The sequence below is a fragment of the Meles meles genome, chromosome 20 (assembly GCF_922984935.1).
Source record: "Meles meles chromosome 20, mMelMel3.1 paternal haplotype, whole genome shotgun sequence".
Taxonomy (NCBI): Eukaryota; Metazoa; Chordata; class Mammalia; order Carnivora; family Mustelidae; genus Meles; species Meles meles.
In genome coordinates, this window is record NC_060085.1 from 44,346,125 (window position 1) to 44,374,071 (window position 27,947).

General features: G+C 35.2%; 1 protein-coding gene across 1 annotated transcript in view; it reads left to right on the forward strand.

Moving 5' to 3' along the window:
- Nucleotides 1–27,947, forward strand: part of CNTN6 (contactin 6) — a 287,198-nt gene that overhangs the window by 82,897 nt on the left and 176,354 nt on the right. Inside the window, 2 exon segments of the mRNA XM_045991202.1 lie at nt 17,600–17,726; nt 24,385–24,560. Coding sequence (XP_045847158.1) covers nt 17,600–17,726; nt 24,385–24,560 — 303 coding nt within the window.

Consider the following 27,947-nt stretch of genomic DNA (forward strand, 5'->3'; position numbering starts at 1 on the left):
CTGTAAAATGGGGAAGGATTAGCATTTTCCTTATAGAGTTTGTGGTAAGATTTAGATAATAAATGCCACGTTAGTACATGTGACAGCTAGTAAATTGTCAAAAATGTCATTATCATTGTTAATTATCTTTCAAGTCCCAGTTGGTATGAAATTTTCACTTAAAAGCATTCCTGACTTTATAGGATTCAATTAGATGGAAGTTAATAATAATTTTTAGAACACCCCAAATATTAACACTTTTAGATCCATCAATTCTAATTATAGAAAATTATGTTAAGAAAATAATTATAAATACAGCATAGGAAAGGCATTTCTTATTGCATTTGTTTATGGTAAAAAACAAAATATAGATAAATGTAAACTTTTTGTTTAGGGATATTAGTCACATGATGGATTATTATGAAACTTTCAAAATGTGTAGTTCCATTAAAATGAAAAGTTCACAAGTGCTCATTAGTAGTAGGGAAATTTTGTTACTTTTTTACATGAGTAATGGTAGAGATTAACAATTGACACCACAGTACAGAAAAAATTCAGGAATTATAGATACCAGTATCCAAAATTGGGTATTTTTTTTCTCTTTACCTTTCTAAGACTTAAAAATATCCTGTAATAAGCATGTTTTATTTTATCTGGCATAAAATCATAACCTTAAACGTTAAAAAATGCTGGTTCCTACATCCCCATAGCAGTCCATGTCAGTAAGACGTGTCATGTATTTCTCTTGTCTAGCTTTTCCCCTATGGCTAAGAACAGGGAAACAAGTTGATAAAGAATGTGAAGGTAGAACATGAATAGGAAGGAGGAGAAGGAAAAGCCTGATTTTTTTCTCATCTTTGTGAAATGTTTACGAAGTCAGTACAGCATCACTGGAGAGACTGTTTATGTTCAAATATTCAAGTGAGGAAAAACAGGAACCGAAATTTAGAACTGTCTGAACCTTGAAAGAATCAACAGAAAATGTCAAGAGCTTCTCTCACACAGGAAACCAATGAGTTTCCCCACTCATAAAAGAAAAAAAAATCTTTTGTTGCTTATGAGTCTGGGGAAAAAAAAAACAACAACAAAAAAACGAGCTCATGTTTGTCATCTTTGTAAACTATCCTTGTCATTTAATCTTTATATTGGGAGGAAGACAATATAGCATAATGAATCAGGGGATGCTATTTCATTTTCTTATTTCGTATTCGAGTTTAGTCTAGTGTAATTATGGTGTTTATGAAGTTTAAACTGATGTAGCAAAAGAGAAATAGAACAACTGCTCCTCTGCTCTAAGGAGCATTTCTTCATAAGAAAGATCACACTGGCAAGTAGAGGAAAAGCATGAAAGACCTTTATCAACCAATAATTTAAATTTATAAGAAACTTTCATGGTGATAAATTGGCAAACATATAAATCTATGTCTAAATAAGTTTTAAACTAAAATGAGGGAACCTTAGCACAAGTATTTCACAGAGGGAGATAGGGGCAAAACAAAAACAAAAATACCTCACCCCAATCTGTGAGAAAAGAGTTGAGAAACAACCAGGAAATTATAAATGAGCAGATCTGCCCTTGGCTTTAGGCAAGATCTCTGAGACAGTAATAAGGAATGAGGTTACCAAACATCCAGAGAGATATGAGCTGATAAAACTTAATCAGGCTAGTTTCACAAAGGGCAAATCTTTTCTGACAAATTTGTTGGCATTTTTGCATGGCACAGAGGGCAGGAGAAGTACGTGCCTGGAATGAGAGATGGAATTCAACTTGAGAAAGCAGGAAGGCATAGATGACACACGTGGGAATGAGGTACAATCTCAGCTTTCCAAAGGAGGCCACTTGGGTGACTTTTCACCCCAAAACTACAGATTTCATTAAGATATGCATGTTGGCAATAAGCATGAAACAGGATTGATGGGTCAGCATGCTTATTTGTCATATTCTGTTACCAAAATTATATCAGTCATCACCAAGTAATGTACATTTGGGGTTTGTGTCTATCTTGGCTATTCACAGATTTTAAGAGTGCTTTTCTCATTTATTTCTCTTTTTCCAAACGTTCTCCTTTTAGTTTGTTATTGGTATACACACGGAATCAATGCCATTTCAGGCAGACACAATCTTAGCTCAGAGAGCATCCAGTGGGACCAATGATAACACTTGGTTTTGTGGGACTTTCTAACGTGTTCACTGTGGGACATCATAAAGTGCTTTTAGCTGCTTTGTATACTTGACAGCGTGCTGTTACTTTTCAGAGGTTATATAAGGTTGAAATGCTCTAAATTATGGAAGTAATAGTGTCAAAAACCCAGAAGTTCAAAGGAGAGAATCTGAGTTTGCCTCTCAGTTGGTCCCTTAGCATCAGCCTACAAATCAGCTTCTCTCACTAGTCCTGAAATTACAAATAATCAAAACGGAAACGCACATATACAAACAGGTCCTCTAGACCCCACTCACTTATCTCTTTCTTTCCTTTGCCACTGACCTCTGTGTTGTTTCTATTCCATGCCGTAGTTTGCTTTCAGCCTTCAGTTTACCTTAAATTTGGCCTTGTCTACCAATCCATCTTGACTTTGATCATGAAATTTCTCCTAAAGAAACGAAAGATTAGGGCACCTGGGTGGCTCAGTGGGTTAAGCCTCTGCCTTCGGCTCAGGTGGTGATCTCAGGTTCCTGAGATTGAGGCCCGAGTTGTGTTCTCTGCTGCACGGAGAGCCTGCTTCCCTCCTTTCTCTGCCTGCCTCTCTGCCTACTTGTGATCAATCTCTCTCTCTCACTCTCTCTCTGTGTCAAATAAATAAATGAAATCCTTAAAAGGAAAAAAAAAAATTAAAGATTTTCTGATTACCCAGTAAGGTTGTGTTGTTCTTGTTTTTCACTATTCTCTCACACTAACAATCTTAACTATGTCTTCTATTACAAACTCTCCTTTCTTGGCCTCCCATATGATGGAGGGGATCAGCAGGATAACGGCCCCAAAGTTGTCCATGTCCTAATCCCTGGAACATGTGAATATGATAGGTTATATGGCAAAGGGGAATTAAAGTTGCAGATGGAATAAAGGTTACTAATCAACTGATTTAAGAGGAAGTATATCCTGGATTATCTGGTTGAGCCCACTGTAATCACAAGGGTCCTTAATAGTGGAAGAAGGAGACGGAGAATCAGAGGGAAATGTGACTATGCAGGAATAGAGTAATTTGCTGTGAAAGGACTCAATGTACTATCGTTGGTTTTGAAGATGGAAAAAGGAGTCCACAAGCTAAGGAATGCAGGCAGCTTCCAGAATTTAGAAAAAGCAAGGAAACACCTTCTATGCTGGAGACTCTCAAGAAGGGGTTGCAACTCTATCAACACCTTGGTTTTATTTCAGTGAGACCCATTTAGGAATTCTAATCTACAGGACTGTAAGATAATAAATTCGTGTAGTTTTATGCTACCAAGTTTGAGATAATTTGTTAGGGTAGCAACAGATAATTAATAAAATGATTCGGGTAAAATAATCTCGATTTCTCAAATAGACCTTCTTGGAATTTTTTGGCTCTTTTCTCTCTTTTGTCAGTTCTAAAGATGTTGATAATCCCTGGTTTTCCATCTTCAGTTTTTCTTTTACTCAATTCCATGTTGGTACTTACTTTACAGAGCAATGCCCTTTGAGTCTGCCTTTCTTCCCAGCCAATTCCTACTTATAGCTCGCAAGTGGTTCTACATCTATGAATCTTACTGGCAGCTCATATTGAGTGAGTTTTAATGGTATTTTTAAAATAGCAAAATAATGATTCTCCAATGAATATAAATGAACCCATATGAAAGATTTTGTTTAACAAACTAATTAATGTGGGAACCAGTGAAATGTTGCAACTTGTTCAAAGTAGAATTCAAAAACCATGTGTGCATAGGCAGTAAGAAATGGTAAAATGGATTTATAAATGGATACAAAATGGTTTTATTATGGCTAAATTTCATTGTATGCCAATGATATTTCATGAATGATGATACAAAAAATAAAACAAAAGCCTGGTTTATCCACAAGAGAAAAAGAGAAAAAAATGATTTTGTACTGGGCACAATTCAATTTGCATTTCAGTGTTTAAGAATCATTTGCATTCTTAACCCACTGAACCACCCAGGCGCCCCTGAATCATTTGCATTCTTAACAGTTTTCTCGTCCTTACTTGTAAAATAGATGAAAGCCATTGAAAGGCAGAGTTAATCCCCAAAAATGCACTGGACAGAATACCCATTAATAATCTTGTGTCAGCTTTGAAATCTTTCACAAATGATTGGCCTGTAATAATGGCCTATCACATCTCTCTGCTCTGTCACTTTTCCATTCTCCTGATGATCATTTTACACATTGTCATCTCCTCTCAAACTTCCTGCACTTTCTCTCCCATCATCTGTCGGAGCTAATAATATTTCTTCCTCCTTCCTAAGAAAGTAAGGAAAATATCAGAAGATAATTTTTTTATTAAAGATTTTATTTATCTATTTGACAGAGATAGAGATCACAAGTAAGCAGAGAGGCAGGCAGAGAGAGAGGGTAAGCAGGCTCCCTGCCAAGCAGAGAGCCCAATGTGGGGTTCGATCCCAGGCCCCTGAAATCATGACCTGAGGCTGAAGGCAGAGCATTTAACCCACTGAACCAGGCACCCCCAGAAGATAATTTTTTAAAAGGTTTTATTTATTTGACACAGAGATACAGAGTACAAGTAGGCAGAGCAGAAGGCAGAGGGAGAGGGAGAAGCAGGCTCTCCACTGAGCAGGGAGCCAGATGTGGGGCTCTATCCCATGACACTGACATCATGACCTGAGCAGAAAGCAGCCGCTTAACTGAATGAGCCACCCAGGTGCCCCATCAGAAGATAATTTTAGCATGCTTTTAACCTCACATGTATCAGTATATTTTCTACCTGTCTTTATACACTATGCCTTCCCTCCTTTTACCATGGAAGAAAACTTTGTTTCTAAAGCCACTCACTACAAAGATACTGGATCCCTCCTCTGGCACTTCTTCAACAGCATCACTCCAGATACTATCTTCCTCTATTGTGCATCATCTTTTTTTTTTTTTAATACAGTATTTTCCTTTTTTAAAAAAATATTTTATTTATTTATTTGAGAGAAACAGAGATATCAACAGAGATAGTGAGAGAGAGCATAAGCAGGGAGGAGAGGGAGAAGTAGGCTCCCCGCTGAGCAGGGAGCCCAATGCAGGACTTGATCCCAGGATCCTGTGATCATGACCTGGGCTGAAGGCAGACACTTAACCATCTATGACACCCAGGCATCCTATTGCGGATCATCTTGTTCACACTATACTGAATCATGTCCAGTAGCATGCAAATGTGTTGTCATATTTTATCTCAACAAAATGTGCCTTTGACCCTGCATTCTTCTACCCTAATTCTCTGGACTCTTCATGGAAAAACTCTTTATAATTTTTTTTCATGTTTATTGTCTCAATTTCCTCTCTTCACATTGCTCCTTGACCATACTCCATTCAGGATCCATACTCTACTCAATTCTTGCTAAGTGCTCTGTGATCTCTACATTGCTACAATATAACGGTGTATTTTCCCTTTGTCTTATTTGGCCCATTATCCCTACTTGCCAAAGCTAACCACTCCCTGTTCAGATGTACCAAATAAGTGATATATATTCCTTTGCCATATTTTATAAAATAACACCCCAACTAGCCCAGAATTCCTAGCTCACTCTTTATTTTTCTCCATTGCACTTAATACCATCTCATGTACAACATGTTTACTTGTTGACTTAGTTTATGCCTCCCCCAGTTAGAATACAGGCTCCATTAGAACAGCTTATCAGCAGGTTTTTTCGTTGCTATATTTTCCAGACCCAAAGATAGCTTTTGCAAATGGTAATCCCACAAATAAATTCCTGTTCAATCAATCAATAAATAATGAATTGAACTTGTAGCTGCTTTCTCATCTCCTTTCATCCATCCTCAGTGCCCTCATCTTTCTCCTTCTCTTTTTCCTTCTTCCTTTAATAGTTAAGGAAGCCTACAGATGTGCACTCTTGCCTTCATCCATCACAGATAGCTCAGAGGAATCTTGAATGTTCACTTTCCCTCATCTCTAACTTCAAAGCAGTTACATCATTCTATTGGTATTGCCTCGAAACACTTCAAAAGAGCTCTGACATTGTTCTCAGTCTCTTCATTCCTATTGACAATGCCACAATTATCTCAGTGTTTTCAAATGTTTGATAAATAATTTCCCTGACTCATGGTTCTCTTCCCCTGTCCTTCCTCCAGTTAATCATTAATCTAAGCATGTCATATACCTGCTTAAAACTGAAAACACTTCCATGTTTTCTAGCTGTTAACACATCCAGTTCAAACCTCTGTAATGTCATTTAAGGGCCTTCAAAATATTCTAAATATACCATTCCATGTCTATATCTTGTTATTCTCCTACCTTCGATACTAGTTATATTTTTTTCTGAGGGACAAATACTTTCATATCTTTATTTAAGCTAGTCTTAGAATTTCCTTTCTACACCTTTCCCTTTCAAAGGCATTCTCATTCTAATTGTCTTATACATAGCTCAAATAATTCCTTTTTTGTCAGTCTTTCTTAACCTCTAGGCAGAATTAATCACTTCCTCTTTGCACTTCCTTAAAAGTATAATTATGCTTTTGATATAACACTTATCCTGTAATATTTCTAGTCAGTTATTTGTTTTCATGTCTGCTTCCCTTCTTGGACTATATATCACAGTGACTTGGCGTGTGTGTTCTGGAGTCGGATTGCCTAGATTCAGAATTGGATACTACCACTCTCTAACTGTTCAGTATTGAACAAATTACCTAATTCTCTAAACCTCGATTTCTTTACACATAAATTGGTGATATTAGAATTTACATGTCAGAGTTCTTGTGAGGATAAAGTAAGATAATTCATGTACAAGTTCATCTTTATCGCTGGCACTTACTACATTCCCCATTTGCCCTTATTTGATTATAAGCTCCTTGAGTGCAATTTATTTATTTATTTTTATATTATCAGCACCTGAAGAAGTTTCAGGAAATGATTAGAGCTAATAAAACTTCGTTGAACTTATTTATGTTACCTTTTATTACTGTCTACTGGCAATATATAAATAATGATGTATAATTGTGTTTGGTTTGGTTTTAAACTGCAGAGATCAACAAAATGTAAAATGTATGGTAATGCACACTACTATGATTTACTTTATGATCTGTGTACCACTTCTGATGTGTCATATACTTCCCAGACAGGTTTAATGCTCAGCCTTCTAATCACTAGGTCACTATAAACGTCTGATAGGACCAAATACTGTAGGTGTGCATGTATACACATTGTATACCGAGTGTATACCATTAGTTTTTTCTGCTTAGAGTGTCTGATGTAAAAATAACCAGAATGATTCTGTTACGTTCAAAGTATTTTCTCAGTTAAAAACTGTCTTCCCAAATGTCTGTTGCAGGAAAGAATATCAAGTATGGCCACTGTCAGGTAGATACTAAACTCCTCCTCCTCATTTTTGATGTTTGCTTGAATAGGGGCTCACTGATTATCCAGGTTGTAAAATGAATGCCAGTTTCAAAGTATGGCTTGATTCTAGTTAAGGTTTGAATTTAAAACTATTTTGAAACTCTGCCTTTTTTTCCAACTTATTGAGATATAATTGATATATAACATTGTGTAAGTTTAAGGTTTATGATGTAATGATTTGATGTATGAATATATATTGTAAAATGATTACTACATAAATTTAGTAAGCACGCTCATCACCTCACATAGTAACAGTTTTTTTCTCTTTGTGTTGAGAATTTTTAAGATCTATTCTCTTAGCAATTTTCAAATATGCAATATACTCTTGTTTTTGTTTTAAGATTTTATTTATTTGTTTGAGAGAGAGAGACACAGAGAAAGCAACAGAGGTAGCAAGAGAGAGCACTAGTGAGGAGGAGAGGGAGAAGCAGGCTCCCTGCTGAGCAGGGAACCCAAAGCTGAGCAAGGAATCCAGGACCTGGGATCATGACCCGAGCCAAAGGCAGACACCCAACTGACTGAACCACCCAGGTACCCCTATAATATACTCTTACTAACTATAGCCATCATGCTAGATATTTTATCCCCAAAACTTATTTATCTTATAGCAGGAAATTGTTCGCTTTGACAGCCTTCATCTATTTCCATGCTCTCTCAACTCCTCCCCACCTCCACCCTTTTCTCCCACATTTTCTGTTTTTATGAATTCAGTCCTTTAAGAGTCCACATATAAGTGAGATCATACAGCATTTGTCTTTCTCTGTCTGGCTTATTTCACCTAGCATAATGATCTTAAGGTTTAGCCATATTGTCACAAACTACAGTATTTCCTTCTTTATGGCTGAATAATATTCCATCTATGTATATACCAATTTTTTTATCTGTTGATTCACTGATGGACACTTAGGTTGTTTCCATGTCTTGGCCAGTGCTGCAATGAACATGGGAACCTACTTTTGAACCAATTTAAAATATATTTGTAGAGTGATTACCATCAAACCATTATTAGAGCAAAATTCTCTTTTCATTAGAATTTAAAGGCCAATGTTTCCAAAACTCAGTTTCTCTAACCCAGCCCTCACTATACAGCCACAACAGTATATCTGTTTACTGGACACCTAAACCTGTAAGCCACAAAGACTCTTGAAAATGAACATCTGCAAGTGTGAATAATATGTATTTCTTAGCTATAAAATGACCTTTCTTTTTTCCTTCCTTTTGAAAAACACCAAATTTCTGAGCAGTCTTTAATGTTTTCTCCTTCTGAACCTAAATTTCTGAGAAGACATAATTGACTGTAGTCTAAGTTAGGTTAAACAGAATTAAGAGTGTGGTTTGGAAACTATCAAGAAGGCTTGGAAAGAAAACAAAGCCAGAGAGGACAGAGCCTCGTTAGTCCTGAAAGTATGCAGAACTCATACTTTAAGTGCTTATATTGTAGTATGTGCAACCCTGGACTTTGAGTCAAACCTGGATTTGAGTTTGAGTGCTAGTTCTGGAATTTCACTAGCAGTGTGATTTTGAACAAGTCATTGAACTTCTATATGCTTAGTCAGGACCAACTACATAATTTGCAGGGCATGGGGCATTCTGAAAATATAGGGTTCTGGAGAGGCAAACTTGGTGGTGGTGGGAGGCACCAGGTGTTAGCCAAGGCACCAAGCACTCAGTGCTCACCAGATTCATCAGGCTTCACTTACAAAGCTCAAACTTACGACTAACAGTATTAAGACTGTTAAGGCTGTGCTTCAGAACATTAAACCAGAAATGCAGGGCCCTTCTAAGCGTGAGCCCTGTGCAGTCATGTTGGTTACATGCCCTGGTATTTGTTTCCTCTTTGGTAAAACCAGGTAACATATCATCAAACTTTACTTATTTTTTGTGTTGTTCTATTTTTAGTGAATTGAAAAAATTTTTTAAGATTTTATTTATTTGTTTATTTGAGAGAAGGGGGGACACCCATGTACTAGCAGGTGAGAGAGGCAGAAGGAGAGGGAGAGAATCTCATATAGCCCCTTCATGGGGCTCAATCTCACGACCTTGAGATCATGACCAGAGCCAAAATCAAGAGTCAGCACTTAACTGATAGAGCCCACTAGGTGCCCCAAAAATGATTTTAGAAATCAAACTTATGTAGTAGAAGACATCTAGGGAGTGCCAGGAGCCTGGATAGTGAGCTATATTGGGAGGGATAAGATAGTGACACAAAAATTCCAGAAACTTTCTAACTGGGTGTGACCTTGGAGATATATATTCTTGCCCCTCTGTGAAATCTGAAATTTCCCCAAGTCCAAACAATGAGTTTTAAGTAAAACCATGGATAATACATTTTTTTTAAAATTCTGTGTTCTTTTAGATAGGAGGCTTCTCATGTGCTTGAATTTGCCCTTAATGACTTCTGAAAACAAATAGTTGACTACCCATGTTGTTTATGCTTTCATAGTCCTAGAGAGAGGAGAAGCAGCACAACAGTGATTTCGTTCTATTGTTTATTGTTTTGAATCTGTATTCCTAAAATCTCTTTTCAAAAACAGAAATTAGTAGAGTTGATGGTTAATAGAACCCAAAGGCTGGTCTCACCAAAAACTGGAACGATAGATTAAAAATCTCAGAGAATAAAGCCACTCTTTCTTCAGTTATTCTTTCTCTCCATCATTCTACTGCTTGTCTTTCTGTCTGTCTCAGTCTGTCTATATAGACTAGTGTTCTGTAACTCTTCACGAGTTTTATAGAAAATGGATTGCTCTAATATTCCTGAATGCTTCATCTCTATTTAAGTAACAATCCATGACTACCATGTCTTAGTATTTGCTTGTTACCAGAGAGAGAAACACAGCAGCCCAGCAGGTAATATTCACTCATGGCCACAAAGGTAAAGTAAATCAAACAGGACTTTTTACTATAAAAAAAAATTGACTTTTTGCTATGAAAGATGACATGACTTATAGCATGGGTTAAGAGCTGATTTTCCATGAACAGTTTCATGGAACTGTTCACAAATGCAAGAATGTGACTGCCTTGGATACAATCAAATGTTCTTAATATTCAAGGGGATAACAATGAACTTTCGACACTGGTAGGTTCAATCTAGTATTAGATCACAGAATATACATGTTTTAATTCCACGGAAGATGAAAGAGGAAGAAAACTGGGATGGAAACTTATGGTAATTTTCAACAACTGTATGATTTTCTTTTAATTACCATTAAAGTATAAAAATTAAAATTAAAAATTAAATGAAAATTAAATTTTTAAATTTAAATTTAAATAAATTAAATTAAATTTTAATTTTAAAATAAAAATTAAAAAATAAAGGTATTATTTTTCAGTGTACCTTTATTGCAGAGTTCTTGCTTTACTGTCAAGTAAAGCAATTTTAGAGTAGCTTTATAATCACAGGTGATTTTATAATAGTAGGTATTATCAATACAATTATTTAATTATTGTCAACACTCTTCCTAACCTCTAGTACCTTCTTAAAGTATTTGAAAAAACATTTTGATTTCTTGGTTTTGATATCATATTGTCAAAGTTTTAATTGTTCTTATATAGAAAATCAGTGTTGTCTTTGCTTTCTGTCAGTATAAACAAAGCAACAAAAGTATGCTATTATTTAACCATTCCATTACAGTCTTGGGAAAAAAAAAAAACCTGAAAATTTACTAAAAGAGACCAATTAGTTGACAAGCTAGACTTTTCACTGGTATGAACTCAAGCTCTTAAAATATTGATCATAGCAAATATAAATGAATAAATAAGATACCAAGTGATGATAATTCACTACGGCAAGCTTTGTGTCTTCCAAAATAAACCAGTTTGTTACAAAATGCCTTGTTTTATTAGTTGTAAATTCTTAATCTACCAAATGGGAATGAAAATGTGTCCTTCAAAGGGTACCACAGGGATTTAGTTTGTTAATTGGTATGTATAAAGGTCCTTTGAAAATCACAAATCACTATCCCAAATATAAGGTATTATTAAGTCAAGTTATACGCCAAATTTTGATTATATGAAGTTTGAACAGTGCTTACCTTGGAGTGAAAGTAAAGGAAGGTAAATAAACGAAAATTTCTTGTCTGCCTCTTTTGTGCATGGCACTCTGCTAGGTGGTTAATTAATATGCATTATTTTAGGCAGGTTTCCTTTTGCGGGGGAGGAGGGTGTTTGGAAATTTCTACAAAAAGAACAGAAAGGCCATTTATATTCTGCCGTTAAAAATTAGATTACCACCTCAACTTATTTGTTTTCAGTTTCTTTCCTTCATTTAAAAAGAAAATCTGTTACAGTTGATCTTTGGACACTATGGCTGTTAGGGTTGCCGACCCTCTATGCACTTAAAAATTCATGTGTAACTTTGATTCCCCAAAACTTAACTGGGCAACTGCCTACTGTTGCCCAGAAGACCTGCTGATAACATAAACAGTTGGTTAACATGTATTTTGTCTGTTATGTGTTAAATACTATATTCTTACAATAAAGTAAGCTAGGGACAATAAAATGGTATTAGGGTGCCTGGGTGGCTCACTTGGTTAAGCATCTACCTTGGACTCAGGTCACTACCCTAGAGGCCTGGGATCAAGTCCTACACTGGGGTCCTTGCTTGGAAAGGAGTCTGCTTCTCCCTCTGCCCCTCATCCCACTTGTGCTCTCTCTTTCTCTCTCTCAAATAAATAAATTTCAAAAAAATGTTTAATTTAAAAAAGTTATTAAGAAAAATTATAAGAAACAGAAAATACATTTACAATATGTACAATAAATAACCTGCATGTAAGTAGACGACACAATTGAAACTCTTGTTCAAGAGTCAACTGTAGATTTTGGATACTAGCCCTTTATCTGATATGTCGTTTGCAAATATCTTCTCCCATTCTGTCAGCTGTCTTTTGGTTTTGTTAACTGTTTCCTTTGCTGTGCAAAAGCTTTTGATCTTGATGAAATCCCAATAGTTCATTTTTGCCCTTGCTTCCCTTGCCTTTGCCGTTGTTCCTAGGAAGATGTTGCTGTGGCTGAGGTCGAAGAGGTTGCTGCCTGCGTTCTCCTCAAGGATTTTGATGGATTCCTTTCTCACATTGAGGTCCTTCATCCATTTGGAGTCTATTTTCGTGTGTGGTGTAAGGAAGTGGTCCAATTTCATTTTTCTGCATGTGGCTGTCCAATTTTCCCAGCACCATTTATTGAAGAGGCTGTCTTTTTTCCATTGGACATTCTTTCCTGCTTTGTCGAAGATGAGTTGGCCATAGAGTTGAGGGTCGATTTCTGGGCTCTCTATTCTGTTCCACTGATCTATGTGTCTGTTTTTGTGCCAGTACCATGCTGTCTTGATGATGACAGCTTTGTAATAGAGCTTGAAGTCCGGAATTGTGATGCCACCAACTTTGGCTTTGTTCTTCAATATTCCTTTGGCTATTCGAGGTCTTTTCTGGTTCCATATAAATTTTAGGATTATTTGTTCCATTTCTTTGAAAAAAATGGATGGTATTTTGATAGGGATTGCATTAAATGTGTAGATTGCTTGTATCCAAAATCTATAAGGAACTTAGCAAACTCAACACCCAAAGAACAAACAATCCAATCAAGAAATGGGCAGAGGACATGAACAGACATTTCTGCAAAGAAGACATCCAGATGGCCAACAGACACATGAAAAAGTGCTCCACGTCACTCGGCATCAGGGAAATACAAATCAAAACCACAATGAGATATCACCTCACACCAGTCAGAATGGCTAAAATGAACAAGTCAGGAAATGACAGATGCTGGAGAGGATGTGGAGAAAGGGGAACCCTCCTCCACTGTTGGTGGGAATGCAAGCTGGTGCAACCACTCTGGAAAACAGCATGGAGGTTCCTCAAAATGTTGAAAATAGAACTACCCTATGACCCAGCAATTGCACTACTGAGTATTTACCCTAAAGATACAAACATAGTGATCCGAAGGGGCACGTGTACCCGAATGTTTATAGCAGCAATGTCTACAATAGCCAGACTATGGAAAGAACCTAGATGTCCATCAACAGATGAATGGATCAAGAAGATGTGGTATATATACACAATGGAATACTATGCAGCCATCAAAAGAAATGAAATCTTGCCATTTGCGACGACGTGGATGGAACTAGAGCGTATCATGCTTAGTGAAATAAGTCAATCGGAGAAAGACAACTATCATATGATCTCCCTGATATGAGGACATGGAGAAGCAACATGGCGGGGTAGGGGGATAGGAGAAGAATAAATGAAACAAGATGGGATTGGGAGGGAGACAAACCATAAATGACTCTTAATCTCACAAAACAAACTGGGGGTTGCTGGGGGGAGGTGGGATTGGGAGAGGGGGAGCGGGCTATGGACATTGGGGAGGGGAGGCGAACCATAAGAGACTATGGACTCTGAAAAACAACCTGAGGGTTTTGAAGGATCAGGGGTGGGAGGTTGGGGGAACAGGTAGTGGGTAATGGGGAGGGCACGTTTTGCATGGAGCACTGGGTGTTGTGCAAAAAGAATGAATACTGTTACACTGAAAAAATAAATAAAATGGAAAAAAAAAAAAGAGTCAACTGTATTTTCTTTGGTGTATTCCATGTTCACTTTAAATATTCAAACTATGAAAAATTATGCAAGCAAAATGAAAACCTTTATCCTAAATAAAACTCTCCCCCAAAATAAAAATTACTAACATTTGATAAAATTTATAGCAATCTTTTTGTGCATCTAAATACAGAGAATATAGATTAATATGTAGATAGATAAATGCATAGAAAAACACTTTTATAAAAATGCAATCATACCATAGATACTACTTTTAACATGAGAATTAAATTTTAGTTTATCAAAAGTAAAAATAAAGTAAAATGAAGAGAATAAAGTAAAAGTAAAAATAAAAATGTAGAGAATTTTGAACTTCTAATAAATTATTTCAGTCAACAAAGATATATGTATATATATATATATTTGTATTTTTCTAAAAGATTTCTCTAAAATGTACTAAATAATACTAAATGGTTATAGTGTTTATGCTTTTAAAAATTGTATATACTTATATATGTATTTTTATCATTTAACTCTTTGCTATAAAAGATGACATTAGCACTCACATTTTTTTGAAGATTTATTTATTTTAGAAGCAGAATGAGAGAGATAGAGAAAGGGGGAGGGGCAGGTGGAGAGGGAGAGAGAAATTCTCTGGCAGACTCCATGCTGAGTGAAGAGCCAGACTCAGGGTTTAATTCCAGGACGCTGAAATGATGACCTGAGCTGAAATCAAAAGTTAGATGCTTAACCAACTGAGCTATCCAGGCACCTTAGCGCTCACACATTTCTATCTGTTATGACCCTTCATTTTTCTAAATATATTATTATATTTACATTATCCAAGTTTATAGCTTTCATATTCTGTTCTATAACTAAAAATAACATGGGTTTTAAGTACTGGTTTTATATTTATATATATTCAAAATGCCTCCTATTCCTCCTTTCTTGAGATTTATATATTGGTTCATTTTTAATTGGATGGATTTCATTGTTAAGTCATTTCTTTAAGAATAGTCATTTATGTTACAGTCCCCTGAAGGTTTCTTTTTTTATGATAAAGAATGTTGAATGCCATTATACCTGGAAGATATATGGGGGATGATAATAGTGACGTCACCCTTTTATTCAGAATATTGTAGACTTTCTTGCCCACTGTCTTCTGGTATAGAAGGCTACCATCTTAAAATCTAGATTAATTTAATATTTTCTTTCACTCTTTTAGTTGATCCTCTCTTTCAACCTGGTCTTGTTAAGCTTTTCATTAAAGATCACTTAACTAACACATGTCTTGGTATTAAGTGCTTTCTCTTAAATGTCCCTAAAACATGGTATATTCTTTAAATATATGGGAAATTTTCTTTATAGTATCTGCTGCTGGTAAGCTTGTTTTATTCTCTATCTCAATGACATCAAAGATTTTATGTTTGTTCATCTTTATCTTTCTTGTTCATTGACTATTTTTCAGTTGCTTTTTATCTGTGCTTTTTCAAATTCATTAATTACAGTTACCTCAAAATGTCCTTTATGTCAGTAATTTGACTTCAGTGAGTGTCTGTTTTTGTTTCTTACCTATTCTAATTGATTACTTAGTTCTTTAGTGATGCTCTTTGGTTTGCAATTTGTATCCTTACATTTGCAACCTCCTGATTTATCTGACTCTATTGTTTGTATTTTCATTGCCTTTGAGTTATGTTAGCTTACTCTGAATTCATTTTCTTACTCTACAGCATGAAATAATTTTGAGAAATTTCCTAGATTGGTATTCCGTCTATCTTTGGCATACTATATTTTTCACTTTTATTACTGCAATATATTTGCATAGTTACTCTTCCCTTTCTTTTCATTTACTCAAACTTGAGGAAATGTGTACAGACAATTCACGTATCACTTTAGAGAGGGATATTTCTTAGCTTTCGTCTCATCATATTGGGGACCTTTTTTTTTTTCTCCCTCTTATTAGCTCCAGTTTGGAAGCTGGATACATCAAGAATACCCACATTTTGTAACTTGAGGGAACGATGGGATTGAGGGAAGTTCAATGTTTATTAGAAGACTTAGGTACTTCTATTTTAAGGGTTTCGTTTGTTTGTTTATGTATTTATAAGTGGTGTGTAGCAACATTATTGGTGGAGGAGTCATGGGTATACTTCCCTGGGGAGATACATTGTTTATTAGAGCTGGAGAAGTTTTACCAAGTGAGTGTTCAGGTATGAAACTATTAGTCTGTACAATACAGTCAGCTTTACTATTCACACTTCCCTGTTTCACTCTCTGCTCACCATAAGCTCTGTCACTCCTCTTCTGGGTGAAGAGGAAAAAGATTAAAATACATTACATATGATTATAAAAATTAAAATACATTATATAAATGTGCTTAATTCCAGAACTAGAGGTTGTTATGAGAGTTCTCAGCGTTTTGTCATCTCACCAGTAAATCTCACTGGAGGTGAGGATGAGATTAGGGACTCAAAAATTCACTTCTGTGGGCAGGGCAAACTCTTCTTACTGCACTACTGTTGTGTTGTTTGCATCTTTGTTTCAATGAAAGTCAATGGCTTTGGGATTTGTGCCTTTTCTTCTTCAGACATTGTTCATTTCTGTTGTTTACTTGTTGTTTATTTGCATTTTAATTTCTTGCCCATTTCATTAGCTGTTGAAGTGAAAAGAGTCTGCATTGCATCTTCAGTCCATTCTTTCTCAACTAGCTTTTACAACAATACAAACACATAAGACTAAATATTGCTATTTTACAGCCGAGAGTTAAGTAAATTGTCCACCATTATGTAGTGATAACTGACTAGGCTAGAATTAAAACCTGTCTTCACTTCTAGGTTATTTATGGACTAAACTGAACTTATAATTGAAAATAAAGCTAACAAAATGATTTATTTTGCCTGGCTGCAAATATTTGTTCTTCAAGGTGATAGTTTTTTAAAAGAAGAGCCAATTTTCACTGGTTTTATTATTGTTTTTTTTTAAAGTCTTTATAGACCCTTTTATTACCTGTACCCTCAACATACAGCTCCTACCAGGTCCACTGTCTTTGGTAGCTGACTGCACAGACAAGCCAGAGTGAGTGAAACTTTACCAAATTCAGGCTATGTAATCTTCGGTGATGTCAAAGCAAAAAAATCAAGGAAAGATTATGGAACTGTCCCACACTGAAGAAGACGAAAAAGATACAGTTAAATGAAAACTGTGATTCTCGACTGGATCCTTTTTGCTATAAAAGATTTCATTAGAAAAATGGTGAAATGGGGCTCAATTTTTTTTAATTTGATGGTTTTACTGTGGTTATGTACAAGAATGTCCTTTTTAGAAAATACAAAAGTTTTTTGGGATGATGTGGCATTGGTTTGCAAAATTATTCTAAATGGTTCAGAAAAAAGTATTTCTTTGTACTATTCTTACAATTTTCTATGTATTTGAGGTTGTTTCAAAATAAAAGTTAAAAAAATGTATATTGTCTTGATATCGAATACAGAGTTGGATTCAAACCAGGATCAAATGTTTTCACATGGTGTTCACTCTTCTCTTTTCAGGTGCTGGTCTCTTGAGTCGTCCTGTTTTTACCCAGGAGCCACATGATGTTATTTTTCCTTTGGATTTATCAAAATCTGAAATCATCCTGAATTGTGCTGCCAGTGGTTATCCTTCACCCCATTATAGGTAAAGTCCTAGCTCTGTGCACTGCACTGTTTTTTTTTAATTTGTCTTGGATGTAAAATGTACATACAATAGGATGTCAAATGTACATACAATAAAGTGCTTAGACTTACCTGATTTGAAGGGCGCAGCTCAGTCTGTGATTTTTTTTACATAGATATACAGCTGGGTGCCCACCACTCAAATAAAGATGCATGCATTTTCAGAATCCTCAACTGTTCCTTCATGACACTTTCCAGGTGATAACTACGCTACCACCAGCCCAGGACTCTGTCTTATTCGTTAGATGACTTAAAAGAGTTATTCTTGAGATTGGTGTCATGGAGTGCCATGTTGTGGCTAGAGTTGAGAGAGGAAAAAAAAAAGAGAGAGAGAGAGCAAGAAGGATAAAGAAAGAAAGGAAAGGGAAAAAAAGGAGAAAAGAAATGGAACCCAAAGATGAAGGGAGAGAGGGAAGGAAAACATAGACAGGTAGAAAGAATCACAAGAAGATAGGAAGAAAGCAGGAAAGAAAAAGAAATAGAAAGGAGGAAAAGCAAGGAAAGGAAAAGATTTGCTTCTTTAATATGAAAGGCTCTGAAGTAGAAGCTGCCTTATTCCCCCAATTTGGGACTACAGGCTCAGTTGCCCCATATACAGTGACTATGAAAATGTTCCCCTAAACAATTTTTATCAGATATTTTTCAATTTTATAAATTTTATTTTATCAGGTCAATTCCTGTGACTCCACTGGCGAATCACATTGCCCCCAAAACACTGATTTTAGAAATACATGCTGAAGACAGTGATGTACCTCTAAGGCAGAAAAAGATGTTTTTTTCTGGGCAAGTGGAAAAAAATTGTGTTTATTTCTCACATATTACCTGTAGAATAATTAGAAAAAAGTCAGTGATGTTTTTCTTCTTAAAAGGTTACAGTAAAAACAGAGGGGTGCCTGGGTGGCTCAGTAGGCAAAGTGTTGGACTCCTAATTTGCTCTGGTCATGATCTCAGGGTCATGAGATCAAGCCCTGCATTGGTCCCCCCAGTGAGCATGGAGACTGCTTAGGATTCTCTCTCCCTACCCCTCTGCCCTGCCCTTCTACCCAGCACACATGCATGTGCACGTGCTCTCTCTCTCTCTCAAAAAAAAAAAAAAAAAGGCAGAATTTGATTCACATTGTGAATGGAATTCACAAAATTAAATATATATGTATATATATAATAAATATAAATATATGTTTATTTAAATATATAAATATATAATATCTTAAATATTTTAAATATATTATATATATAAAATAAATATATAGATACACATACCATGCTTGTGTAAATAATAAGGATATTTTGTTAGTAAGAACTGCATATGCAATGTGAGTATCAGAAAAGACAATAAATATTAAAATGACTATTATAGTTTTGTGTTCTAAAAGCATTTCTTTTGAAGTCTTAATTTTTAGCAGTGAAAGTAAATCAAAGCACATGGAAAGTAACAATTACAGTCTATTTTAGCAAAAGAAATTGGTTTTGCCTACTTTTTTATGTTGCATTAGATATATGTATAATTACTTTGATCATAAAATGGCTACTTAATTTAATAAATGGCTTAAATGCACAAAGTCAGAGACAACACTCACCTTGTATTTTATTGTGCTTACCTCTGCATTTTTTTACAACAAAAGAAATGAAAAGCTATGTCTTCTCATTACTTACTAAAGCTTCCCTATCCGTAACATACCCAAACGAATGAAGCCCATCAGTTAGTTAAAGATCATTTACTTTAGAAATTAGTTCTCTCAGTTCAGGGTTTGTATGTTTGTTTGTTTTCCTTAAACAGTAGTTGGTATTATTTAATTCAACATATGGTTGAATATATAAAAATCTTATTAATACATTAATACATTTTTCACAGTTACTTAATACTTAAAATTGTAATTTTATTTTTGAGAGCTAATTTGAACATCACCATTGGTAGGGTTTATTAGAGAAGAGGAAAAGTGTATCTGAATTCCTATAAAATAGGAAATATTAGCTAAGTATAGATAAGATAAATCATCAGTCAGTCATATAGTTATATAATTGGCTTATAACAGGCAGAAAGATGTAAAGTGGTTTTCATGACAATTGGCTCATTAGTTTTTACTTATGAAGAAATATTCTGAATGAAGAGACTATATATTTCACTATGGTTAAAGGGTTCTGTTTCTAAGAGACTTGTAAATTAGTAGGCTAAAGACAGGTAATTTAGCTTCTTACTTTCAATCCCCTTAACCTGGTTTAGCTCATCTTTAATATTACAGCATAAAACACTCATAGGCAAGAGGTTTTGGGAAAAGAGTGAAAAAAGAACTGTTTTTAATGCTTAAATGTCAGACTCAGACCTACTTTCCATGATAATAAAGCAAAGGGCAAAGATATTTCAGATAATGCACATTAGCAACAAAATGTGAAATTTTAGTCTTAATATGACCCTTTCTATCTTAAATTTTATTAAAGGGACTCACTCCTAACCTTAGATTGTATGTGTGTGTGAGTGCACACGTGTGTAATAGAGGGAAAATCTTTATGATAGACATTCTGAATTATTTGAGAGAATTTGAATATACTGTGAAGTCATATGAAAGAGCCCTTGATTAGAATGAAGAGTTACTGTTTCTAGTCATAGTTCTGATATTTAATGTATGATTTTGGAACAATAATTTCTCTCTCCTGTCATCAACTTCCTTATCCATAAAGGAAGGATGTGGTTGATTTTAAGACATGTGTTCCTTCTTCTTTTTTTTTTTTAATATTGAGTATATTATTTCCAAAGTTAAGAACACTTTTCTCTGACATAGTGTAATATCACTATCATACTTAAAAATTTATTAGTAATTCATTAACATTATCTAATATTCCCTCGTATTCAACCTTCCCAGATGGGTTCATACATATTTTTTCTAGTTGGCTTATTCAAATCAATTTTTATACTTTTTAAAGAAGATTTTATTTATTTATTTGCCAGAGAGAGAGAGCACGGAGGGGGGATGCGTGAATGACAAGCAGAGGGAGAAACAGGCTACCCGCTGAGCAAGGAGCCCAGTGCAAGGCTCGATCCCAAGACCCTGGGATCATGACCTGAGATGAAAGCAGACATTTAACCAACTGAGCCACCCACGCATCCCCAAATCAATTTTTAAATTAGGTTATCACAATGTCCAAAAAATAGCAAGGAAGATTGTGTGGCTGGAAAGAACTCAATACCAAGTTTCACAGTCTCACAGAGAGGGACAAAATCAGAATCAGAATCAAAACATCAGTTCAACTAAGTGAGAAAAGGTGGTCAGTGGTTAAGTGGATAAAATAAATAGTCTGCTGCTGGCTGGCAGAGATCCATAGGCCTCTTTTTTAATTTTTTCTACTTTGTTTTTATTATTTTTCCCCCATCCTCATGAAGTTTATGTATTTATTTATTTATTATTTTAATTAACATATAATGTATTATTGGTTTCAGAGGCACAGTTCTGTGATTCATCAGTCTTATATAATACCCAGTGCTCATTACATCACATACCCTCGTTAATGTCTAGCACCCAGTTTCCCCATCCCTCCACCCCCACATGTTTTCCTTCTTTTAGTAATTTCTCCTTAAGAAAAGAAATATCATGAGGGAAAAGAAGCAATATCTAAAGCGTACCTTTGGAAATAGTTCGAAAGCAACTTGTCTTCCAGTCACTTACTTCCAGTGGAGTGAACACATTCAGAAACAGGATTTTAGTGCAAGTGTGAAAGATATAGAAATGGGAGGCAAGTGTGAACAAATCTTTTGATGGAAAGAATTGCTCCTAATTTTTTTTAAAGACCAGGTAACACATGAGAATTAAAGAGGAAGCTTTGCAAAGGGAAGGAAAATGGGCTACCCAAAGGTAGTACATGGGTGGGATTGCTTCTACTTAAAAGTCTAATATAATCAGATGGCAGTGAGCTTATTCCAGCTCAGAATATTTATTTTATTTTGGAAAATGTAGCAACACATGCATAATTGATTTCTGTGCTGGATATATTCTATCAGAAGGAAGTCTTTGAATGTCATAGCAGATTTCTGACAGGTCTCTTCTTGACCTGATCAGCACAGGGAGTTCCTTTCTCTAATTTAGTCTGCTCTACCTAAGTCATGAAGACATTCTTAAGTCTCAGAAGGTCTGGGCATCTTTGACTAAAAGTCATAGCAGTAGTCACTCTGCCCTTCTATTCTTTTCATTCATTTCCTCCCTTCATCTTCTTAACAACCCCAAGGGATAAAAAGCAGGATGTATATTATTGTGCAAATTTAAAATTGGTAGCTATGACTTCTGGAGAAATTAGATGACTCATCCAGGGATACATAGGAAGGGAATGTCAAAGCTAGGCCAAGGACTCCTTTCACAAGGCATGTGAGGTCAAATTTAGTGCACATTACAATCACCCAGAGAGACTGTTGCAAATTTAGATTTTTGGATGTCTCCTTCATAAGTTTAGGGATGGGCTCAGAAATAAGCACTTTTAACAAGCACTCAGTATAATTCTAAAACAAGGCTTAGTTCTGAAACACACACATACACACACACACACACACACACACACATCATCTAATAACAACAAACATAGCCTCCAGCCATTATATTCTTGATACAGGGCTTAACTACTTAATATTGAAGGAGGTTCTCCAGAAAAAGGTCAAGATTTTAGTTCAAATTCATTATGTTTCCTGGAATTAATATGATATTAATGTAGATGCTGAAAATAATCATTTAAAGCATATTTCCTACTTTGCATTGTAGGAAAATTCTCCTGGGTATGCAATCCTATCAGTAACGTGTTTATGACAATCACTTGAATTCATTAATACTATTTCTCCATTGATTTAAACATATTAATTAGGACAAAGCCCACACCAGGGGCTGAACCCCTGATCTATATGCACAGTTTAATAATTATTGTACCATAGTGATTAGAACGATTATGGGGATACTGTGAAAAATTCATTTGCTGCAGCTAAGCCAACAACTTTGAATTTGTGTTGAAAAACAATTACCAAGCTTAATTAGGAGCATGTAATGATGACAGCAGTTATTTCAGCGATTGATTCCAAAATTAAAGAGAGCTGGCAAACTAAGTGTGGTATATCCTTTGCTTTGAAAATGAAAGGGAACATGGAGGTCCAAAGTTCATGCCCTGTAAGCAAATTGTGAAAGACAGCATTATGGAGCTGGTGAGAAGAATATTAGAGTCTTGGGATAGGCTTAAAAAAGAAAATGTCTCTATTTTTTTTTTTCCTCCTAACACTGAGAACAAAAAGACTGTACAGATTTCTCTAGAAAAAATATTTGACAAAGTTCAGGCAAATGAAATGCACTGGTTTTGGCTGTTGTTTTTCAATTTCTCTTTATTAAACAGAAATTGAGGTACATAAGATTTGGCTAAAGAATTTTAAAGTTGATTGAAAACCTCTGATTGATCTGATATTTGGTCAGTCACTTCTCATCTTTGATAGGGTGGAGAATTACCTAAGTTTGTATTTCTTTTCTACTATGGTAGACATTTGCCATACTCTCTACATTGGATTTTTCAAGATGTTCTTAAGTCAATGACATTCAAAACAATATTGTAAGATATAATTTCTTTTGTATAGTTAGCCACCCTCATCAAAATATTTTTAATATGATCTTAGCATGAAAGGGAAAAAAATCACAGCAAAGCTGGCATAGATTCTGAAAACACATAGTTTGGAAATTAGCTATGTTCTATAAGGTAAAGCCTTTCATTTGTTTTTCTGAAAGTTAGAGGGTGAAAGGTCGGGGAAGTAGGTTTGGTTAGAGAAAATTACTGGGTATTCATTCATCTTAAAATGACCAAATGGAATTTGATAAAACATCTTACAGCTCTTCAAAAATAAATATAACTCTAAGACCCTTCTGCTACTTAATTCATGTACTAAAGGATTGTTGACTAATAGGTACGCCAAGAGACTTTTTTGCTGCCTAAAATAAAAACCTCCCAAATTGCATTTGTTTTGTTAAAGTACAATTTTAGGTTGGCATTTCTAAGTACTGTTGAAATATATTCAGCGTGATTAATTTTCTAAGTAAGAGATGAACAGAGACAATCATGTTCTAAAATAGGTTATTATTGTTTTGTTATCAACCTCAAATTGGCGTTGGGAAATCTTTGCTGGCTTTCTTCTTCCCATTTTTAATAAATGCTTCTTGGATTTCTATCTCTAAATCATTTTCAATGTCCAATTTTTTTAGTATCAGTTGTGGAGGTTCAGGTATGGTGTGTGTTATTTGACGAGTCACTGAAGTAATAGAATGGCCAGTATTATTCACTGAATCTTTCAGTTTTACTTCTCATGTCAAGAGTTATATTGCCTGTTTGTACACACTTAGTGAATGTTTGTAATTCATAAAGAGTGGAAGATCTTTCAAGTAACCTAATTATTAATACCACTAAGCTCCTGAAGACAATCATCTTTAGTGAAACTGAAGAATTGTCTCCATGTGTAGCCATGTTTGTTGTTTGTTGTTGTTTTAAATAGTCCTAGCAATTAAATATATACACACATATGTAAATGGTTCTAGTAGTCACAACCACATGTTTTTTAAGATTAGGAGTGGTCAACTCTGTATATTATAACATGACTTAATTTTTTTCCCTTGAAGGTGGAAACGAAATGGTACAGATATTGATTTTACCATGAGTTATCACCACAGGTTGAATGGAGGCAGTTTGGCAATCAGTAGCCCCCATACAGATCAAGATATTGGCATGTACCAGTGCCTGGCCACCAACGCTCTGGGGACGATTCTGAGTCGGAAGGCAAAGCTCCAATTTGCATGTGAGTTTGTGGGGGGAAATCTAATCCCTGTGTATTTTTAATACAATATTTTTTATATTCATATTAGGGGAAAAATCTGGCTTTCCTAATCATCTGTTCTTTGAGAGTGATTGATTTATGGAGGTAAAAAGTTTTAACTGCATTTTGTGAATTCAGACTCTTGGGGATAGTCAAAATCCTCTTTAAAAAAAGAAGGAAATATCAGTGTTATTATATTTTATAAATTATGTTTAGAAACATCTCTAAAAGTTCCAGATATAAATATTAAGGAAAAGATATATGACATATTACTATTTTTCTTTCTTTCTTTCTTCTTCTTCTTCTTCTTCTTTTGCATTATATATTAGTGTTCAGAGCACGGGAAGAAAAAGCTAAGGGTAGAGATGTCTTTTGGGGGAGGTGGGTATTCTCCCAGGAAAAGTGATTATGCACCCACAGTTTGATGTAGGTGGAAATAAAGTGGTTGCCAAAGGCAGGCTTTATATTAACTGTAACAATGTCCAGCTGCATCACATAAATGTCATCCAGGTAATTACCTTGGTGACATTTGAGGGTATTAGCAGATGAACAATAGACATATTGCTTCTTATATCCTTTATGTGTAGTGTTTCTAGGGACTGAAATGTTTCATATTGGATCCAGGAATAGCCTTGATTGAAAGTAATTATATCTGTTGATGTAGACGGGAGAGAAGCCTTGAATTTTTCTCTTTTTCTTTTTTTTCAATTTCTCTCTTCACACCTCCTCCCCCAACCCCTCCTCCATCCCACCCACCTGAGAGGATATATCAGGAGGCCAAAGAGTTAGCAGCTAACCCTTTGGGTGCTCATGGAAAGGCATATTCTGCTGTTACTTTGAAAAAGGAATTGTTTTGAAATTCTATTAATAAAATACATATCCAGATCCTATCTTGCAGAACTACTGTAGTCATCAGTAGATACACGAATTAATCATTAAGTTTGTCTCCCATTGCAGGTCTTGTGTTCCAAAGATCCCTTGCTTCACATACAGTTCCCCTTATGTTGGCCATTTTAGGAATGGTCTTATTTCTGGAATATGTGTGTGTGTGTGTGTATGCTCATGTGTGTGCATGTGTGTGTTCAGTTATATGTATATACACACAAGCATTATACTCTGGTTTCTCTTCAGATCGCATAAATCTTTCGCCTTTTACACACAAGCATTATATAGGTATATGCACACACGTATATATATGTATGTGGTCATATATACACAGACACACATGTGTGTACACACATGCATTGCTAAATGTATCTGAATGTGTTTATATATGTGGAAATAGAAAGTTAACATACAAGTTTATGGAGCTAAGTGGAATGTGAACAAAGGCTGGTGGTGATTTTGAAACTTAAGATAAAGGTAATCACAAAACTTGATTTCTGCATTTTGCCCAAGATCATTAGTTGGAAAAATAAAAGAGAATAAAATGCTGATCAGAAACTTATATTGTAGAAATAAATAATTGCTGCAGACACTTTGAATGATCCCGCCACAGTGATTATTTCTCCTGCTTGAATAGGATATGACTCTAGAACATACACATGACTTGGATCAGATTCCATAGGATAAATTTGACTTTCTGGTAGAGGAAAATCCATACAGCACAATTATTTGTTTTACCTTGCGTGTTTCTAGAGCTATGGATTCTATCTCTTCATGACAATAACTGAATACCTGTACCTGAAGTTAATGCGCTGTGCTTAACAAAACCATAGATTTCCTCTTCTCCTTCCCCCTTTTAAAGAAAAATGTATTTTTAAATTCCCTACATTATTATTTCTTACTCTTCTTCTGTTTTAAAAAATATATGTAACTAGGGGCACTTGGGTAGCAGTTAAATGTTCAACTCTTGGTTTTGGCTGGGGTCATGATCTCAGGGTCATGAGATAGAGCTCGGCATTGGGCTCTGCACTCAGCATGCAGTCTGTTTGAGGTTCTCTCTCTCTTTCCTTCTGCCCCTCCCAGTTGTGCTTTCTTTCTCTCTCTCAAATAAATAAGTCAATCTTCAAAAAAAAAAAATACATGTAACTAGAAGCCTCTCTATGTTACAATATGTTTGCTAAAAAAAAAAGAAAAAATTTATATTAAGAAGAAATTATATACTTTTACTTGAATGAGTGGGAGAAATCAGTTCTAGTCTATATTCATTAACTGATGTTTCTTCTGCAAACTTAAGGAAGGAAGTTTTATGTTCCACGTCTGAAATTTAGGGAAACAAAAACAAGAACCACACCATCCTCTCTCTCTGTCCAGAACATGTTGTGGTGCCAATATGCCTGAAATGTTTCCTGCTGGGTCAAGGGAGAGATTTACTTGAGTGTAATTATTTCTCTTCATTTGAACCACCCTAAGCATAACCAGCACATTTTAGTAATTTAGAATTATTTCCCTCCATCTCCTGTGTCTTGTAAGTACCCTGTGAACTCACTTAAGTCAGTTGTTCATTCTACGTAGTAAAGTACAGCTTTAGAAAAGGTGAAAATGCCAGATTTAACTTTGCCAACCAGTGTTGTATAGCTCTCTGCAGTTTTCCTCAAGGTGGTTTACATGAGGATCTTAGAAATGAATCAAAAAAATGTTGGTAACTTATGGCCCAGGAGCCTCTATTTACAAATCATTTGTTCTAATCTCATTTTAAAATATAAGGTATTATTTTTGCAATATAGATTTTCTGTAATTTTGTACAAAGAAATTACATTTGTATCCACATATAAATCTATAGACAATTTGAGAAATGTTTATTCTTAAAGAAAGAGAGAAAGGGAAGAGAGAGAGAGAGAGAAACAAGAGAAAAAATGGTAGAAGGGACATACCTGGTCAAGAATAAGTTTTCCTATGAAAACACACTCAACGTCACTAGCCATTATGAAAATGTAAATCTGAACCAAAAGATACTGCTTCACACCGATTATGATGGCTGTTATTAAAACACAAACACTCACTGGAAAAATAACAAATATTTGCAAGGATGTGGAAAAATTGGAATGCTTGTGCTTTGGTAGTTGGAATGTAAAAATGGTAGAGCTATTGTGAAAGACAGTATAACAGTTCCTCACAAAAAAATTTAACAGAATTACCGCATATCACAGCAATTCCACTTCTGTATATGTACCTCAAAGAATTAGAGGCAGGACTCATACAGATATTTGTATACCCATATTTACAGCAGCATTATTCTCAATAATTAAAAGGTAGAAACAACCCAATGTCTGTCAACATAAATAAAGAAAATGTAGTGTGTATGGGTGTGTGTGTGTGTGTGTGTTTGGAATAGAATATTATCCAACTTTAATAAAAAGGAATAAAAGTCTGATACAACGTGTATGAAACTTCACAACATCCTGCTAAATGAAACAAGCCAGAAAC